We start from the raw sequence: 20,798 nt of genomic DNA on the forward strand, positions 1-20,798 counted from the left end.
AAGTTCGTTGTTTGCAAAGATAGCCTAGACCAAGTTGTGACCAGTAGGGTTGCTGCAAGAGAAGGCCATTTGGACAAAGGCCATTTGGACAAAGGCCACTCTCATTTGGTCAAGTGATGGTTCGGCTATTTTTTTTTTTCCAATTTTTTTTAGGAAAATATTATTTGCACTACATGGGTACAACATGGGCACAACATCCCCTCACATGGGGGGTGGGTCCCAGTGTGTGAAGCCCACCCCCATTTGAGGGGGTGTTGTGCCCCTGTTGTGCACCTGTAGTGGAAATAACAAGTCTTTTTTTTTTTTAATATGTATTTTTTGAGTTTTAGTTTTATTTTTATTTTTTGAAATTTTACTATGGAAAGTTTTGTTTTATTTGGGAGACATTGTAATTTTTTTTGTAGTTTGAAAAAAAAAGACTTCGGGTGTGCATTTGACATTGCGCTTTTGTAGACAAAAAAATGTGATTTTAAATTAAATCGCAGAAATGAATTATTTGGAATTTAGTTTTTAAAAGTTGCAAGTTTTTTTTTTAAAATGCAGAATTTTAAAGACTAACTTACAATTTTATAGGCCAAATTGCGATTTTACCAAACACTTAACTGCATTTTTTAAAATTACTTTTTGAAATCGCACATTTTAAAATGAGATTTTTTTTTAAAAAAAAAATCACACTTTTTGAAATTACAAACTCTTTTTTTTTTTTTAAAAAAAAAAAAATTATAAACTCAAACAAATTCTAATTACAATTTTAAAAATTATATTTTTAAATCACACATTTTAAAATTTTTAATTCCAAACCGCTTTTTCAAATCACAACAGAAAACCAGCGTCCCCACTTCACAATCCACAAAACATCGTTGTCATTTCGGTAAAAAGAAAAGGACCGACATTCGGATCACAGAAGTAACTCACTTCGGAACCCTCTGGACCATGACGTGGCACGTCCACTTTCCTCCTCCGACAACCCGGTGAGCTGTTTCTTCGTCCCCCGTCTTTCCGCCACTTGAAAATCGCACACGGGAAGAGAGAGAGAAAACCCGATTCCCTCTAACTGCACCGCAAATCCCAAATCCCCAACATTTGAAAAAATTCCGCCTCAATCCCCTCCTCCATTTCCATGAGCTTCACGTTCCCTCAGCAACCCTAGATAGACAAACGACAAAAGCAATGGCGCGGCGCGAGACGAGCCCTCCGACGAGCTCGCGGTCCGTGACGGAGACCGAGAACGGCTCGCACAAGTTCGTGATCCAGGGTTACTCCTTGGCCAAGGGCATGGGGGTGGGGAAGCACATCGCGAGTGACAATTTCACGGTAGGAGGCTACCAGTGGGCGATCTACTTCTACCCCGACGGCAAGAACCCCGAGGACAATTCCGCCTATGTGTCCGTCTTCATCGCGCTTGCCAGCGAGGGCACCGATGTCAGAGCCTTGTTCGAATTGACGCTCGTGGACCAGAGCGGCAAAGGCAAGCACAAGGTCCATAGCCATTTCGATCGCTCGCTCGAGAGCGGTCCCTACACGCTCAAGTATCGCGGCAGCATGTGGTAAGCCTCCCCAAAATGCTGGTGTTTTTCTAGTTTGTGATTGATATTAGTATTAGCGCATTAAACGCTGTGAGATTGTTAATTGAGTGGTTATGTGTGCAAATGTGGTGTGATTTAGTGGTTGGAACCAAGTTGCATAGAGGAACTTTTGCTAGAAATTGAGGATTTTTACTGTTAAATCTTGTCTTAGTAGATATTGTCTTGGAATGTAATCATACTTATACGACTTGGAGAGTAATGCGTACTTCAATTGTGATTAATTGTGCCGTGTTATGATTCTATATTTCTATTGGGAAGGTTGATGTATTGACTGGAAGCTGTGCTTGGGTTTTATTATGAGCATGATTAGATTTTGTGAGTGTTTAATCCAATTTTATTGATATTTATTTGTTATGATATGAAAAGGGTGTTATTGATGTTGTTGGGCGATGGTACTATATGTTATTCATGCAGAAGGAAAATCTACTCATTGTGGGTTGGCAATTGAATAGAGATTCTGGTATAACCTTTTTTTTTTTTTTTTTTTTTTGTACTTTTTTTTCATTTAGAGAAAAATTTGTACATACAAATGTAGTGGTTATGGTGGCTGTAGCTTTTCTAGACTACATCTGTGATCATGAATTCCATGCTGAAGAAAGTTTTGTAAAAAATTGTGCAAACTAAAGTTTTGTGTATTGTTTGACTCTTTTTTTTTTTTTTTTCTTTTTTGGGACGAGTAATGTAATTTATTAAAAAGCTTAAGGTGCCCCCAAGTACACTAACAATATACACAAGAGGCTCCAAAAGAGCAGAAGAAAACCAAAACGATACAGCAAGAACACCCACAAATCCCAAACCCGACAAGCCCTCAAACCCAAAACCCACAAAACAACAAAGCCCGAAAACCCCTTGAGGCACTCAACTCTAGAAAGCGTGAGTCTTACCTTTCCCACACCTAGAGGATGCTCCCTTAGCATCATTGTTGATGGAGCATTCTAAGTTCAGAATCTCCCTTCTACCCTTTACCTCTCGAGGGGTAACCTCTAAGGTGACATTGATCCGCTCACTCAGATCCCCCATCAAAGCCCAGTCCAAACGGGTGGTAGAGGGGAAATCACCCAAAGGGTAAGGAAAATCTTTGTCTTCCCACCCCAGAAATCTCCATCCACCTCTTCACTATCCACCCACTCCGAATATGGACTGAATCCAATCGGCCACTTTTGGCATTGGACCAAGCCTATCACCACACCAGAAGAGAGGCGGGGCACAGAACGTCGACACTATCGTACATATTCAAAAATTTGCTATCCTGCCTCTTGCGGTTATAGCACTTCACGGGTTTAGAGGTCAACAAAGACAGGGACCCCAAATCAATAGCCCGAAGCCCTTTAGCCACAACACTCGGTGAATCCTATGGCCTAGGAAGCCCTCCCGGAGCCAACCCAGTATTCAAGTCTACATCAAAGACCCTAATCGTAGGGGTGTTTAGAGGAGGGGCCATACCTGAAGCCTCCTTGCTCGGATCCATAGCAACCGGCAGGGATATAGGATTGAGAAAGTTGCGCCGTAGAAGACTCTTCGTTGGTTTAGGTTTCCCTCCATCACTGTGCCGATCCACCACAGTAGAAGATGCTGAAATCTGAGATTCCGACATAATCTAGACGAACGCCGACAATGAGCTTGTCGTCCAAGGAACATCGGAGACACCAGAACTCGTCAGGGCAGACCCAACGAAGACCCCTGCTGAAAGTCTCTGACGTCCCCGAGACCAGACCAATCGTCGATGGAACCTCTGGCATATCCTTCGTCAAAGTCTCTGACATCTTTGGAATTGGGTCGGACTTGGACCTGATTATGGAACTAGGTTAAGAGGCCATTTGGAATAAAACTGGAGCTTGGACTTGGACTTAAGAATGGGATAAGGCTTGGGCTTGTGCGCTCGCCTAAAGGCCCAAGGACTCGTCTTGCGCCCAATGGGCTTACGACCCATCCCAAGTTTCACTAGCCCAACCAAAATCGAAGCCATCACCCGGCCCAAATCCCCTAGCACCTTCTCGAAGTTGTCCTTCCATGCTCAAAGGAGAGAAAACAGGTCCTCCTTTTTGCTTTACACAACCCTACCCCCATTAGTAGCATCATGTGATGGAACGTTTGTGGCACAACCAGTCCCATCTGCATCGACTGCACCACCACACAGAATTGAAATAGCTTTGTTCTTACCCAAGGGATAATCCAGTATCTTTGAAGGTTCCTCCTCTGCTGATGGCTCAAGAAACAGTCCCAGCCCAGTACCAAGTTATTCTCATTCTTCTTCCCATCAAAAGGAGAGTCACCGAAAGAAGGAAGCCCTCTCATGGCCTCAAAGAAAGCCATTACTTTGCTTAGCTCCCCAGAGAATCTACTCTATCCTTGCCCATCACGACCTTCCGGCATCAAAATAAATGCTCTCAGGCACCCCGCAGCTTGATCTGCCACCTCCAAAAAGCGACTGGCCCTATTGCTGCCCTTCTGAACGGTGATGATATTTGAAGGCTCTAGGGTGGTTTTGACGAACTCCTCGACTCCAGTACTCCGCATCACCTCTTCTACCGTCACAATCAACCAGGCGACACATCGAGGGCCCAAGGATACAACCCCAGCATAGCCTTTTCTCCTTCCCTCTAGCCGGAGCTCTGGCTTACCTTTTACCACTGAAAAAGCGAATGATTTGGCCTCCACAAAGAAGCGGCTCTCCATATCCAACCTCACACGGTCACCCCAGAAGAATATCGCACCATTGCCAAAGAGGAGAAGCAAACAAACGCAAACCCCTAGCAACCAAAAAGACAAATCACTAACAAACTCCGGCTAAAGAAGCAAAACCACCTTCACGATCTAAATTAGAACGGTCGGTAACGCACCGATGCGACATAATCTCATACTCCGAAGCCGATAGAGCCCTGATATGGCAAAACATAGCAAAGCCCTAGCGTGACGCGCCTTCACGCGACACTGCTAAGGTAAAGAGAGAGAGAGAAGCTTTTCCTCATAGAGAGAAAATAATTTTGTTTTACTTTTACAAGCGATCCATTTTCATATCCTTATAAAAATTTAATATTTCTGTTAATATTAATTATAATTCAGCTATGTATTTTTTAAAATCACAGATGAATTGGGTTTAACTTTTAGTGTATCTAGGCATATAATCATTCTCTTGATTAAAACACTAAAAACCTGATAAATTGAAATTTAGTTGAACTTGCATTTCCAGATTTTTTATTTTTACCCTGAAGTTGAACATTGGCAAACTTATTAGCAATTCTTTAAGCAGCCTAAATGTGTGCAGAAAACTCTATGAGTAGTATTGTATGGGTATTAGTATATTTTAGAATATAGTTGTAAAAAAAAAAAAATTATTAGTAGAATATGAAAGTATTGGCACTAGATCCTCCTCTAAGTCTCATATTACTTTCACCTAGGGAAGGCAGATCCTAGACCCTGTTCTCATTGCTATGAATGCTTTGATAGTAGAATAAAATCTGGGGAGCTGGTGTACTTTGCAAATTGGACTTAGAAAAAAGCTTATGATCATGTTAATTGCGGTTTTTTGTTGTACATGCTAAGGAGGAGCGGTTTTGGGGGGAAATGGTGTACTTGGATAGCCCATCTCTTTGGTACCTTTTTCTGTATTGGTGAACGTCGCTCCCATCGGTTTTTTTTTGTAGTTCATGTGGCTTGAGACAGGGGGATCCTCTGTCTCCACTGCTGTTTGTCATTGTGATGGAAGCTTTGGGTTGGATGATTTCTACTGCAGTGAGTGGAGGTTTGTTGATTGGCTTCTTTTTGGGGACTGGGGATGTTGCTGGTTTTGATATCTCTCATCTTCTGTTTGGGGATGACACTTTAATTTTCTGTGGAGCAGACCTAGATCATCTTAGTCTTTTGTGATGCTTGTTCTTATGTTTTGAAGCAGTCTCGGGCTTGAAGATCAATTTGGCTAATTCAGAGTTGGTTCTTGTAGGTTTGATCAATAACATAGAAGGTTTGGCTAAAATCTTGGGTTGCAGGGTCTCATATTTGCCTATGAAGTACCTTGGTCTTCCTTTGTGTGCTTCTTTTAAAGCCAAACCTATTTGAAATGGCATTATTGAGAAGGTGAAACATTTTTTGGCTGGTTGGAAGTTGTTGTACATGTCTAAAGGGGTAGGATTACCTTAATCAGGAGCACTTTATCTAATTTTCCTACCTACTTGTCTTTGTTTCCCCTCCCGGCTAGCGTTGCCAATTGAATTGGGAAGTTGCAACATGATTTTTTGTAGGGCTGTATGGATGAAGAGACCAAATTCCACCTAATGAGATGGCAAAAAGTATGTTCTCCAATCTTTGAGAAGGGTTTTGGGGTTTGAAATTTGCATTTGTTCAACCGAGTCCTTCTAGGAAAGTGGTTATGGCGTTATGCCTATGAGAGAAAGGCTCCCTGGAGAAGGGTAGTGGTCGTGAAATATGGTAGTCAGTGGGTGAGTGGTGCTATAACGAAGTCTCTGGGTCTTACGGGGTGGGTCAATGGAAGTTCATTAGGAGGGGATGGGATGAGTTCTCTAGTTTTCTAGATTCAAGGTGGGTGGTAACTCAAAGATTAGTTTTTGGCATGATGTGTGGTGTGGGAAACAACCCCTTAAGGCAGTCTTTTCGGAGTTTTATAGCAATGCTTGCCTTATGGATGTTTCCGTGGAAGATCATCTTTACTTCTCAAATGGTCCCTTTAGTAGAGGGTTAATTTTGTTAGAGGCGCATGATTGGGAATTAGAATTATTTTCCTCATTTTTCAACCAGATGTATTTCATTGAACTGGAATAGGATGGTGCTGAGAAGCTTTGTTGGAAACCCTACAAGAAAGGTTTGTTTGATGTAAAATCATTCTGTAATGTCTTGATCCCCAATGACAATAATCCCTTCCCTTGGAGGTGTGTTTGGCGGAGCAAGGCCCTTTTGAGGGTGGCTTTATTTGCTTGGTCTGTCGCTTTAGGTAAGATACTTACAGTGGACAGCTTAAGAAAGTGGAATATCGTTGTAGTAGATTGGTGCTGAATGTGTAATATCTTACTCCATTGTGAGATAGCTAGTGCCTTATGGTACTGTCTTTGGTTTATGCGGCTTAGCGTGGGTCATGCCCCGACAGGTGAGAGATCTCCTCACTTTTTGGAGAAGAAAGATTGGTAACTCTCAAAGTTAAGCTTTGTGGAACATGATCTCGCTTTATTTGATGTGGTGCATTTGGAGAGAAAGAAATGATTGGAGCTTTGAAGACATTGAGATGATAGTGGAGCTAACGGTTCCCCCCCCCCCCCCCCCCCCCCCCCCCCCCCCCCCTCCTCTTCCCCAATACCCTATTTCAATGGATAACTGCTTATGATTGCTTTCGCGTTTCTAGTTTTCATGACTTTTATGATCTCTCTTCCTTTTCTGTTTAGGTGTTTCTCTAGTATAGTTCCTATGTACTTGGGTGTACCCGTTGGTTTTTAATGAAATCCATTTACTTGTAAAAAAAAAATTCATGCAGTTTATGGGATACAGGTTTTGTATTCAAGAATTTGGTTTGGCGGGGTATTATTTGTCTAATAAAATGTGGGAAGTGCTTAAGATATTCAACTTCTTAAAGTGGTATAGATTGTTTAATTTACATTGATACAAGTTTGAGAACAAGGCATAGCTAGACTTTTTTTTCCCCATTATTTTCTGGGCTTGTCCTCCGGGATGCGTTTTTTCGGAGCTTGATGCTTGAGGCTAGTCATGGAGCGTAGATTTGTTGTGGAAGCAGTTTTTTTTTTTTTTTGGGCGAAGTTTGGTATATCAGAGCTTCGTTTGGAGGAAAAAAGAAGTATTTCTCAGGGGTGGTGGTTTTGGGCTCACTGTGTTTTGCTTGGTGGCCACTGTGAAGGAGGCGCTGAAGATGCCGGGGGTTGAGATTTTGTTAAGTCTTTTCAGGAGGATTTGAAGGTGCTGATTGTTCGGAGAGGAGGAAATCAGGCCAGTAGGTTTTTTGGGGGTGGCCTCTTTCGTAGTTGGTGCCCGTAAAGGGTTTATTTGGTTCCCTGAGGGTCGAGAAGGGCAGGGTTGGAGGCAAGTTGCGGGTGAGCTTAGCAAGATGGTGGTGTTTCTAGAATCAACGTTTGGGTCGATGGTGGTTGCAGAGGGTTCTTCGGAGGAGAAGGAGTTGCAGAATTCCTCTAGTGGGCATTCTTTTGGGGTTAGCCTTCAGAAGGGTGGGGTGATTTCGTCTTATGCGGAGATGGTGCGTGGGGCGGTTGGTTCTTCTGTTAAGATCTCGGCTACGCCAGTGCTGATGGCGGAGATGCACGAGTTGGATCTGATGCCGGTGTCACTGATTAGAGATGAAGAGGATATGAGAGTGGCGGTGAACTGCTTTAATTTGGAGGAGAAGTCACAAGGGTTAATCGAGAAGAAACAGAAGATCCGGAGTCATGGAGGCGGCAAGGTTAGGAAGCTGAAGCTGGAGTATCCTAGATTTTGGAAGAAGAGTCTCGGACTCCTCAGGTTAGACTTGGACCGTTTCAATGACCGTGGCCCAGTTCTTTGGGCTGGGTCTGAAGCCCAAACTCTCTCTAGGTGTCAGGAGTGCTCGGGTTGGGTTTAAGCCCATCTTGAAGAAGGCTAGAGGGTTTGTAACTGCGGGGTGTGAGCTCACTTCTATAGTGTCGGAGTTTGGTTTGGGCTCGGGTTTGGTTTTGGATCCGGGTAAATGTCCAGATGCAGTTTCGGACTCGAGTTTGGATCCGGGCACCGATTCTCTTCTTATTCATTTTCCGATTACTTCTGCCACTTCCTCAGCAGCTGTTCAGGAGAAGATTATTGCTTCTTAGAGGTTATCATACCCCCAGGTACACGGTCATGTTGATTTGGGGCGTGGGTTGACGATGTCTAAGCCTCTGAATTTCTACTTCCGTAAGTCCAAGGCTAACAGAGGTTCGAAGGTGATTGTCAGTGCTGCCGTTGAAGAGTGGTTCTCAGATACTCTTGGCCTTACGGGTATCCCCCTCTCATAGCTCAGAAGGCTGTGGCGTTGGAAAACGTTGATGCTGGGTGGTGGAAGAGGAAGGAAGCAGGGCTGGTTCTGAGTGCTGGTTCTACTGGTTCAAGGTTTTCTCTTCCTCAATTTTCACCTAAGGTGGGTTCGCCGGAAGGTAGGGTTCCTTCAAAAATTATCCTTGGAAGACTCCACGCCTAAGACTTTGATTCAATATAAGCACAAATGTAAGGACATGAGGAAGCCGAAGTTGGTTGTGGGTCAAGGAGAGCATGATGATGTGGGCTTTCTCAAGCGGGGGTTTCTCAAGACGAGCTCGTCCTTTCCTTTTCTGGCAAATTGCGATGATTCTGCGTCGTCCCACTTCTCTAGCTTGTTGCTTGATGCTCCTTCGGTGATTGAGTTTGCAGGTGATGTCCAGCCTTTCTCTCCTTTGGGGTGGTCTCTGTTATGTTCCACGGTGGGGTTCGGGTCCAAGGGGCAAGAGAATAAGACTGTGGCTTTCCTTTCTGCCCTTAATGAGGAGCATATTTGGGAGGATAAGCTTGTGGGTTGAGAGCTTTAGACCCTTAGGGGGTTGGATTGTTTTCTGGGATGTTGTTTGGGGCGAGTTGGTGTTGAGGTGTTTGTTTCTCGTATATTTTGTGTGTACTAGGGGTGCCTTATGTTGTTATATATAAAATTTGCACTTATACAAAAAAAAAATTAGAGCAATAAGCGAGAAAAGCAGCCAAGGTTCTCTGGATGAATAAAAGTTTTTTGATATAATGATGAAATCTACTTGCTCTTTTTGTTCTTCATGATTAAATATATCCTTTCTCTAGATTAGTTTGTCGAGGAGGAGGATGAGGAGAAATAAAGTGAAAGCCTATAATTCTATTATAAATTCAGAAAAGCATAATGAATTGACATTACTCTTTGTATGTATAATATATAAGAGGTCCATACAACAGCTCCCCTTGAAGCTGGAGTTACCATGTCAGAAGCTCAGCTTGAGCAAGATTATATATCTGAACAGGCCAATGCCTAGTTATATTATCTTCTGGTTGTCTGTAGTCGTCACAGGAGGGTAACAAGTTTGCCCTGTGCTCAACTTCTACCAGTATCTGTTTCATAGTGGCTTAGGTGTATCATTCTCTACTGGCATCTTCAATATTGTAGTACCTTCAGAATGAAGAGTACTTGTTCCTTTGGATTAATACAAGTATCCCTTATTGGGATCTTCTGCCAATGTGTGGCCTACACCCTATAGTAAGTACATTTTACCACTAGCTTCATCTCCCATCATGTAATAAAGTAGCTTTGTTATGTTATCCGAACTTGTACGATGTCTAGTCAACAAACACTTGAAATGTACCGTGTAATGTTTATTCCTGACCTTTCATTCTCAATTTTTGTAGAACCAACTATAGTTTTAGCTTTGATGATTATTAGCGTAAGATCTGTCATTTTACTTGTACTACTTTTTGCTGCTGCCTTTTTTTTCTTTGATCCAAATGTGATGCGATGGGATTCTTTTGCTCAGACTGTAATATCAAAAACTTTTATTGCCATTTCTCCACTCTGCTACTTCACAAGCAGGACAGTTTTTTGCCAGTTTATTCTTCTTTGTCCTTTTGTTTTTGTTATGAGCTGTTCTTGTTTTTCCATAACCTGAAATGTAATGGTTTTTGTGGTCATTCTTTTGGCTATTCGCTGGTTGGTAGCCCTTCCTACTTTAAAACTCCCAAACTTAAACATATCAAGGCAGCTATCTTTTTACTTGATATCATTTGCAAGATGTTAAATCTTGTTTATTTGTGCCACAATTTAGGGGATACAAGCGGTTTTTCAGACGAACTTTGCTTGAAAGCTCAGATTACCTCAAGGATGATTGCTTGAAAATCAACTGTACTGTTGGAGTCGTGGTTTCAGCAATTGATTGTCCACGACTATACAGAATTCGGGTCCCAGAATCTGATATTGGAGCACATTTTGGCATGCTTCTGGAAAATATGGAAGGGTCAGATGTTACTTTTGATGTGGAGGGGGAAAAATTTCATGGTCATAAGTTAGTACTGGCTGCTCGGTCCCCCTTATTTCGATCTGAATTTTTCGATGGGTTAGAGGAAGATAAGCAGGAGATTGTTGTAACAGATCTTGAACCTAAGGTTTTTAAGGTAAAATATCCTCCTACTTCTCTATCGTTTCTGTCAGTGTTGAGGCATGGGTCAGCACTTGTGCTCTTGTGGTGGTATTTTACAGTTCACTACTGCTTGTCGTGGTATGTCCAATAGGCCATGCTGCATTTTATATACAAAGATTCCCTTACAGAAGATGTGGAGTCTGAATCATCAAGCTCATCTTGTCCATCTCCAGTATCTGAGACATTGACAGCAAAGTTGTTAGCAGCAGCAGATAGGTATGGTTTGGAGAGGCTCAAATTGATGTGTGAGTCTCATATCTGCAAGGATATATCAGTGAACTTTGTTGCTGAAATTCTGGCCTTGGCTGACCGCTGTCATGCCACAGAATTAAAAGCTGTTTGCCTGAGATTTGCCTCTGAAAACCTTGCAGGTATGTGTTCTGGTTAACACATGGTATTTTCCTCAAAATTAAAGTCTTCTGAAAAAAATTGGAAAGATGAAATAAATTCCTTTTGCATGCTAGTTCAGAAATGTTGACTAAAATGGCATTTCACCAGAATGCTGGCAATGACTCAAATGGTCATTATTTTTTGCTTGCAACTTTCCTTCTATGTTCGAGGGAAACAAATAAAAAGAAACTGGTTTCTTCAAAATTTTGCTGCCAAGAAGTCATCAAATTTCGTTTCCAGGGCATTCCTTTGCAATACCTGTCCTTTTGTGGATTTTCAGTACTCTTTTTGATAAGTAATAAGAGTTTTATTTAAAAGCGTAAGGCGCCCCTGAGTACACCGGAAGTATACAGAGAAGCAACCAAAAGCTAGCCAAAGAAGAGCCCAAAAGAACCTAAAGGATCCCAAACAAACCCATCAAACAAACCCTACAAACCGAACAGCCCAAGACCACAAAACCCACCAAGGAGAACACAATCCTACGTCAAGGGATCCTATCCTTTCAGCGACTTGAGGGAGCACTCACATCTCCATAGTTAACGGAGCTTTTCAAATTCAAAAGCTCCCTCTTGCCTTTAGTCTTTTTGCGAGCTACCAAACGATCTCGAAAAAAATCCTCTGAAATAGCATCGTGAATTGCCAATGACTCCACATCAAGACCATCATCCATCTCCCAAACCATTGGCACCCCATCCCAAGACTCTTCATCCTGCTCCCACACCAAGGCCTCCTCAGAATGATCGAACCCAACCGGCCACTGTTGATACTTGGTAATGCTGCTGTCCCTCACAATACCAACTTCCTTGTCCTCCGGAGTCGAAGACAGGGCCAACTCAGAAGGCAAGGAGGAATTGGTAGAAGGGGCCAACACAGACGGCCTCTGGTTGAGAAATCCTTTCTGAAGGAAGCCTTTCTTCCCATTGCTCACTACCTTCTTCTCATTGCTCGTCGTATCTGCAGAAGACTTCAAAGGGGGAGCTGCAGAATCTTCCTTAGAATAAGGCTCTACAACCGAAGCCTTATTACAAAAGCCGCCAGTCTTCATCGAAGCTTCCATGGAATCAGCAAGAAGCCCATCGTTCCACTTCACTTGACCTTCCCCGAAATCCCTGGCTTTTTGGTAATAACGCTGGAAAGGCTTAAAAGGCTGCAACACAGGGAGAGAAGAGCGAATTCTCTCACCCATCTCGGCCGCCCCTGTGAGAGGAGGAGGGACAAACCCAGAGCAACAAGGCACGGTGGCAGCATCAAGACCATGTCCACCGTAAAGACTAGACCCAACAAGGGGATTCGCTGAAGCCGTTTGAGCAACCAGCGAAGGAGGGAAGGAGAAAGGAAGGGACGGCTCGACAGTGTCTACCTGAGATAAAACGACAAGCTTTGAACAACTAGGCAGAGAGGCCGAAACTGGAACAGGAGACAAGCTCGGAATCATCCCAGAAACTGACGGCGATGAATTCTCCCGCTGAGAAAATCGACCACGACCGGCCGTCGACGGGTCGTTTTGTCCCTGTCGCCCCGGAACCAACCCATAAACTGTAGGCAACGATAACTCCGGCTGAGAAGAACGCCCAAGATCAGCCGTCGACACCGGACCCTCATCCTTAGAGATAACCGACTGAAAAGGGGCTCTAAAAATGTGTCTCAGATAAGGTTTCTGCAAAATCGACCCAAACGGAACCCTTTGCACTTAGGGCCCAAACCGAACCCAGCAAAACGGCCCAAATGCTTCCGAATAACCCGGCCCAACGCCCAAGTAGAGCTGACAAGCTTGCGTATCCACGCATACAATTTCAAATTCAAAAGTGAAGACACGCCTCGTGCAGAGTGAGCACAGTGAATCTTCTTCTTACCCAGCGGACGAAAACTCAGACCCTTAACCAACGGATCAAGCGGCAAGCCGTGTGAAGAGGCATTCTCCGGCGATCCGTGCGGTTGCTCCTCCAGGTCAAAGCAATTCACCGCTCTCCTTCCTTCATCGACCACCCTAGAGCACGACTCCGGGAGCAAATCCAACCCACTCGGCTCATCAATTGCGCGTTGCATCCCTGCATGCTTGACGAGAGAATCATCTGCCCCCCGAACTACGGTCACGTAGGAAGGAGACCCATCCTGCCGACAAGAAGACGCACCCAGCCATTTCGATGTGAACGACTCAGGACGATCCTTAGAGACAAGGAAGGATGTCATCTTCCGCAGCTCACTCGCAAACCGAGCCCACCCTCCACCTTTACGGCCTTCTGGGAGCCAAATAGCCCCTTTCCGACCACCCTCAGCGAATACCAACACCTCTAAGTAGCGGCCAGACTTGTTCTCTCCCCCTCTAACCATCAAAACCTTAACATCTTCCCGGAAATACTTAACAAAGTCCTTCACTGAAAACTTCGCAGCCTCTTCGACGATTTCCAGCAACCAAATAGAACTTTGAAGACCCAAAAAAATGATCCCACAAAACCCCTTTCTCCTCTCCTCCAAGCGTAAATCCGCCACTTCAGACTTCGCCGAAATGAAGAAGCGTTTGGCTTCCACAGAGAAGCACCGCTCCATCCTCTGGAAGCCTAGAATGCTAGGAGAGGAAAAAACCCTGTTTCCATACCGGCGATAGTTCCTTTGGAAACACCTATCAAAACCCAGCACCAAGATACTGAAAAATAGAGAAGCTCTCGACCTTCACTGAATCTCTCTTTACCTCTCTACCACTTTCTCTGTTTTTGTGTTTCGCGGAGACAGTCGAGTTCTAGATAGAACATAGAAAGAAAAACATATATTGGGTGAGAATACAAGAAAAATATATATTCAGTACTCTTATCTTTTCATTCATATGGACTTACAAGTCCGGCTGAGATTGCATGCATGTATGAAGTTATATATCTATATCTATGTATATGTGGTTATAATGTTATATGGATATGTATATGTTGTTTTCAGTTATTGAAAACACTAGATGCGTAGATTGTGTTGATCTATATGGAAAGGCGTTTTAATAGAAAACAAGAAGAAAATAAAAAACCCTACCAGGCCTTTCTACCCAAGTTTGAAAATTATGAAAATATTTTTCCTTAAAATTGACGTGATCAAGGGACAATTTGAGTTTATCTTTCAATTTGCCTAGAAGATATGTGATAACCCTACCACTTTTGTGGTCCAGCCGCTCCATGCGGCCCCCCCTTTTTTTTTACATCAATAACGACTATAAAAATGATTCCCTCCACCATATGTCCACAACCATTTGCCTAGCAGTGCTTGGTTGAGTGTGCTCTATTTTCGCACTCCCAACTCCCAATGATGGTAGGGGGAACAAATAATCAGTAAATCAAAATTTAAATTCCTCACCTACCCCATCCCATAAAAAATCTCATTGCAGCTTCTCCATCTATTTGCCATGTGTGGATAAGGAAGAAGTAATGCAAGTGATTTTTGGAAAATATTCTTGAAAACGTGGGCAGATTTAACATTTAAAATATTCATGCCAAATATATGCGTCCTTATGGTTTGGGGGGTTGCCATAGAGATTTTGTGTTTGTATAGACAAATCTTAGTTTGAGTGACTGATAGCACAATTATGTTATTTTTCATAGAAGTCCTAGTTTTAGTACCGAGCCAGTTTTCTCTCAGAATTATTTGTCATGTTTTGAAATGACATTATTGAACTTTGGAAGGTTGATGGCGTATGGATTGGTGAGTTCTCATTGAACAAAGCTTACTTTGGTGCTGCTCCTTTTTAAGAAATGAACAGGACAACCTTCCTTGAAGGTGGGGTTCCGGCTACATTTTGCATATACAGATTGTTATTATATCAATTGAATAAGCGGTAGTTGCATTCTTCCAAATACCTACTCACTATGTGGACAGGATGAATCACTTTCTTCCTTACGGTCTTGCTATGTGAGTCATTAGACACATTTTATTTTCAAGGGTTTGTTGCATCTTGCTGGTGGTCATGTTTCACTTTCATGCTTGAATTTTGCCTTTTGGGGGCTCTAAGTCACTCGATAGTCTCAACTTAATGGACCTGTGAGGCTATAGAAATGCAGGCACCAAGTAAACACAGATCATATAGGAGAACTTTCCTGCATTAATAGTGTATGATGGGATGTGGCCAAGTAATTGGCTATTTAAATTATTGACATTTCCTTTTTGTAGGGTATAGTTATAGTTACAATAGTTATGCGGATATTGTTTTCTAGATACATTTCTATTAGGTGCTCTCGGTATATGGCACCAATGCAGAGGCAGTTACTGCATAAAATGCCATGCATTGACTTTTCCTGCCAGCAGCCGCATAACTGCCCCATGTTACAACTTAGGCAGGTAGCACGTATCTTTCTGCCAGTATGTTGGTGCATGAACCCTCCTAATGCAATGCTGTCTTGCTGCAATTGAATGCTTATGCCTTGGGCCTTTCTTTGTGAGCTATGTTTTTGTGCTATAATGGATTGATCTGGGACTTGGAGGGATTGGTTGATACAATGCCTTTTTAATGCATATTGAGTGACATTTTAAGTAATCACCATCTACAAGCACTGACAACATTTTAAGCCATCGCCACCTGTAATAGATAAAAGTGTTGAGCCATGCCATATGGTCCTGGGGAACCCTGCTGGTAAACACAGAATAGGCACGCCTGTGCCTTACTGTTGCCCATGAAGGACTTGCCTTTTCCATTGTTTTGCCCATTGCCATTCGATGCCTTGCTATGGTTGTGCTTTATGGAAGAAACCTCATCTGCCTTAAAAGAGAATTTTAAGTAAAGAAAATTTTAAAGAATGAAATAAATAGTAAGATTTCCGAAGTAAAACAAAATTTATAAAGAATTTGAACATTGATTTTTAACAATATTTTAATTAAAGGTTTTGGTTGATGAAGTTTGTTACCTAATATTTGGTAAAAGCCCTCGAGTCCCAGCTCTAGAAATGAAAGAGCAGCTTAATTGAGTTTATACAAGTCATGTGTGAATTCCAAATTCCAATATTTAACTACGTCTCCCTACTTTGCTATTCTTTGTGCCACTCCATCCACCCTAGACTGCCACTCAGTGGAAATTCTTGTAGAACTTAACTGTCTTAGTCTTCTCATCCTCTTCCGCGGTACAAAAGTATACCAACTATAATTTGGTCATGAGATCGAGATTTCTGCAGAATGAACATGTGAGTCTTGTCAAGGATTGAATCCTAATATTTCTACGGTTTTGGCTGCAAGTAGACTTTATACCATGACCAAATCAATTAAAGTTGTATACCAAATGGAAGAAGAGTGTGTTAGGAGTGAGAGAAAAATGGTAGATGCTAGTAAGGACAAGTCAGTTGAGAAACCTTAGTGTAATTCTTATGCGTCTAACAATAATACTTTATCTAGTGCTTCTTCTTCATGCCTAGGAACTAGTGGTTCTAATTCTAGAATGAAGTATCGTACTTGTCATGGTTTTGCCCATTTGTCTTTCCAATGTCCTTCGAAATCAGTTGCTATGGCTGAAAAGGGAAGTTCTAAAATAAGTCTAAAGGCAGCAAGGAGTCCAAACTGACCTTGAAGAAGACGTTGTTTAACCCCTTGATACTAACTCAGAAAGTAAATTTTGACGACCTAGATCTAGATGATGAGTGATAGGGGTCCGTCCACTTTTTACAGCCACAAAGCAAGATGTTCAAGCGAATGAAGACAGCGACCATAGAGGAAATTGTTTTTTCAAAATGGAGTTAATTATAGGGGACACATGTTATTTGGTAATTGATACCCGGAATTGTACTTATGCAATATTTGAGGAAGCAATGAAAGAATTGGGATTGAAATTAGAGTCCCATCCAGAACCTTATCATGTAACATGAATCACCAACACACAATTGAAGGTTGATAAACAGTGCTTAATCACACTTGAAATTGGTAAACTTAAAGTACATTTGGAATTTGCAATCTTAAAAAGGATGTTACATGTAATGTGTAGCCTCTTAAGCTTTGTTACAAACTTTTGGGTCGCACATGGATATAGGATCTGTGATGCATACCATGACGGATGTGCCAACATTTACAAAAAAATAAAAAAAAAAAATTAACAAATAACCAAAACACAAAACACTCCTAAACACACAATAGTTTTTACCTTTATATCACATCAGAACACTTTTTCAATCCAAAAAAAGAAGGAAAACTCCCCAAAACAGATTAACAACCAGAGCCATCCTCTTTGGAAGCCTAAGACTAAGACAATATTAAGCAAGAAACCTTTTTGGTCCAAGAAAAAATTGTCTACAGTAGTCTAACAAGTGAATAATATTTTCATTTTTATATATTTGGTTTTTCTAGTGTCAGGTATTTTTGTGATTCTGTAATTGCTAGTTGTAAGCCATAGTTGTAGGTCTTAGGTTTTTTTTGATTAATAGGGGAGTCTTATTTAGCTTATGAGCATTTTTATGTATATGCTTTGGTCCAGTCCAATTATGTGTTTGTGTACTAGTCAAAATAGGAGTTTTAGTCCTATTAGGAGCAGTTAAGATCCAGTGAGCCATTGTACTAAAAAATATTGTAAACTTGGGTGCTTTGCTTTTGTGCCTAGACTTCATTTTTTTTTATACTGTTCATAGCTTTGAAGATTCTTCTTTCTTGCAATCCTTTGATCTTAACCATGTTTCTTGATAGTTTTTATCCCAATCCCTACTCCTAAAACCCTAACTTTCAGCCCTGGAGTCTTACCACAATACACGTACACAAATTCTCTAAATCTGTCCTGCATCGGTTTATTTATGAAATTCAAGTTTTTTCTATGGAAATCAGTTGTGGAATGTAAATATGACAACATGTGGGTGGGTGGTGTTTTAATGCGGGTATTGGGCCTTTCGTGGTTGGGGTGTGAAAAAATATTAGGAGGGGTTGTGGGGAATGGTAGCTTTAGGGAAGATTCTTACTATGGATAACTTGAGAAAGATGCACATCATAGTGGTGGATTGGTATTGAATGTGTAAGAAGAGTAGGGAAACCATTGATCATCCTTTGCTATATTGTGAAGTAACTAGAGACTTGTGGGAATGAATCTTCCGTCTATTTATTATAGAGTGGGTCATGCTCCAATGGGTGGCAAAGCTGTTGGCCTGTTGGAGAGGATAGTTTGGAAGCCACTATAATCTAAAAGTTTGGAAGATGATTCATCTGTGCTTAATGTGATGTATTTGGAGAAGAAAACAATGCTCAAAATTTTGAAGATTGTGAGATGACGGTAATAGAGTGAAAAGTCATTATGTTCAAAACTCTTTATGTAAACGGATGGCTGCGTACAGCTGTTCTCGTTTTCTAATTTTTGATATGTTCTTTTTCTTTGTCGGGTGTTTCTTTTGTATACTTCCTCTGTATTTAGGTTGTGTCCCTCTACGGTTCTTTATGAGATTGTATTACTAAATGTTTTTTAAAAAAAGTTTTTTCTACATTTTACAAGTCAATGCCATGGGTTGACTAATATGCTTTTCTTCAGAAAAGATGATCAATTTGACAACCATGGTCTCATGAACGTGGTTGTGTAACTTATGTGGGAGCAAGTTGCCACCAAATGCCTCCATCAATTTCATGACAATATAGTACCAGCACTAGCCTTTATGAACTTTGCTGCTGTTGGGGAAGAGATTTGGTCATTTGTGTCCTCTTGATTATTACTGAAGGATCACAATAGGAATAGTGTAGGATAACTCAGTAGAGCTACATTGGAGGATATTTCTTTTGGCCTCTATTGTTACTTGTTGTGGAGTTTAAGGGGCATTTCTGTTCATGATTTCCGTGAATGGCTGTCCTTGAAGCTTTGAATGGAGTTTTATATTAAAAGAAAGGGCGCTAGTAACTTTTATTTTTCTTTGCCTTCATGCAAGCTTTCTCACTGTCAATTCTTCCCTTGGTTCAATGGGACATGCTGGATTGTAGAAAGAATTATGCCACATTAGAAATGGACAATGAGCTTTTCATCGTAAATTCTTTTTATTTTAATGGGGCATGAGATTTTCCAATAAAATGTTTTACATTATTTTATGTTCTTGTTAAAACTGCACAGTTAACCTAATCAGAGGTGCTTTCTGAATTTTTCTTTTTTGGCACATTATTGTGTAATATCTCATTCTTAAAGCGTATACATATTGGTTCGGATATGATGAGCTGAAGTTTCTGAAATTGAGGGCAGAATCTATCATTCCTCCCACTATTATGTTTTTTTTCGTTTTCCTTGTGCTCAACATATTGGTTCGGATTTCATATGCAGCTGTGATGAGATCAGATGGGTTCCACTACCTGAAAGAAAATTGCCCGTCACTACAGTCAGAGCTCCTAAAGACAATTGCCGGTTGTGAGGAGGATTGCAGCAGCGGAGGGGGGAAATCTCGGAGTGTCTGGGCCCAACTTTCGGATGGTGGAGATACAAATGGCAGAAGGGTGAGGCAAAGAACCTGATGCATGGATGCCTGATTGTTGTCTTGTAAAATGCAGGTGATAATGTCACTTATCAAAAAAAAAAAAAAATGCAGGTGATAATGTCGAAAAAAAAATTGCAAAAGACACATTCTGGTGTTAAAAATGCCTGCAATCAGTAAAAATGTTAAAAGGAGGTGGTTTTTTTAGGATCTGCCATGTGCTTAACAAATCCCATATTTTTCAATGTGGATATAAATAAATGGGTTTGTTTTGGTTATTTATTTTTTTCCCCCACCCCCCCTTAATGTAAAAGAGAAACGTTGCTTTCTTTTCATAGGGGTGGGATGATAGATTTGTAGGGTGATAGGCATGCTTATATTTAATTCACTGATTTTGTATAATGCGTCCAATATTCATTAGGTGAGTGATGCTAGTGATTATGGATCTATGATACGTATGCCTGCCTAGTCAAGCAGCAGTGTTTGTTAAATAGTTATGGTAGTAATTTGACTCGTGCAAACGGATTCATTGGATAGGAAACTTTCTTTAGATTTGCTTGTTTGATTATTTCTAGTGCAAAGGCATTTAAGTCTTAGTTATATTGAAACTTTTCTATTTGGAAAAATTAAAATTGCTTCTCTTCACACCTCATTTGCACCTAGCTTCAAACTATCATTTGTGATATTTGACTGCCTTAAATTATATATATAAATATTGGCAGTTGGTTTTCTAAACCATCTAAACATAATTTTAAAAAACAAATTCTCTTGGTATTCATAATTTTTCAAAAAATTACACATCCAAACGAGCCAAATGTCATATTTGTATTTTGTCCTTCAAATAATAATAATAAAAAAACATACCACAAAACTTGGTATATCACCCAAAAAAAAAAAAAAGGAAGAAAAAACTTGCAAAGAATGGAGAGAGAGAGACCCTAGGGGTGGTCAAACCATTCATGGCGTTGAGGGGTATCCAAGTCACCCCCTAGGGTTGGTGAGGTGGTTCAATGGCCGCATTTGATCATTCTTGAATTCATTATGGGAGTGGTCGAACCATCTTCTGAGGGTGGTTTAGCCACCCCAAAAATGATCTCAATTTTGTTTTTTATATATATATTTTTTAATTTGATTTTTGTTGAAGGGTAATTTGAGCATTTCAAATAAAAAAATTGCAAGTATAAGACTGTGCGAAAATTTTGTCCATTTTAAAACTAAATACTAGGAGTGTACCAATTGTAAAAAAATATGAGTTTAAAGGAGTCAAATTGACTAGTCAGGGACCGATTAAAAAGAAA

At 41.1% G+C, this 20,798-nt stretch overlaps 1 protein-coding gene across 1 annotated transcript; it reads left to right on the forward strand.

The window, feature by feature from the left end:
• Window positions 1-867: 867 nt before the first annotated feature.
• LOC133877369 (BTB/POZ and MATH domain-containing protein 4-like) lies at window positions 868-20,063 on the forward strand. Its single transcript, XM_062315645.1, has 4 exons — window positions 868-1,547; window positions 10,364-10,709; window positions 10,827-11,106; window positions 19,353-20,063. The coding sequence occupies exons 1-4, from the start codon at window positions 1,171-1,173 to the stop codon at window positions 19,538-19,540; spliced, it is 1,191 nt and encodes a 396-aa protein (XP_062171629.1). The 5' UTR covers window positions 868-1,170; the 3' UTR covers window positions 19,541-20,063.
• Window positions 20,064-20,798: the final 735 nt, after the last annotated feature.

The sequence above is a fragment of the Alnus glutinosa genome, chromosome 9 (genome assembly GCF_958979055.1).
Source record: "Alnus glutinosa chromosome 9, dhAlnGlut1.1, whole genome shotgun sequence".
NCBI lineage: Eukaryota > Viridiplantae > Streptophyta > Magnoliopsida > Fagales > Betulaceae > Alnus > Alnus glutinosa.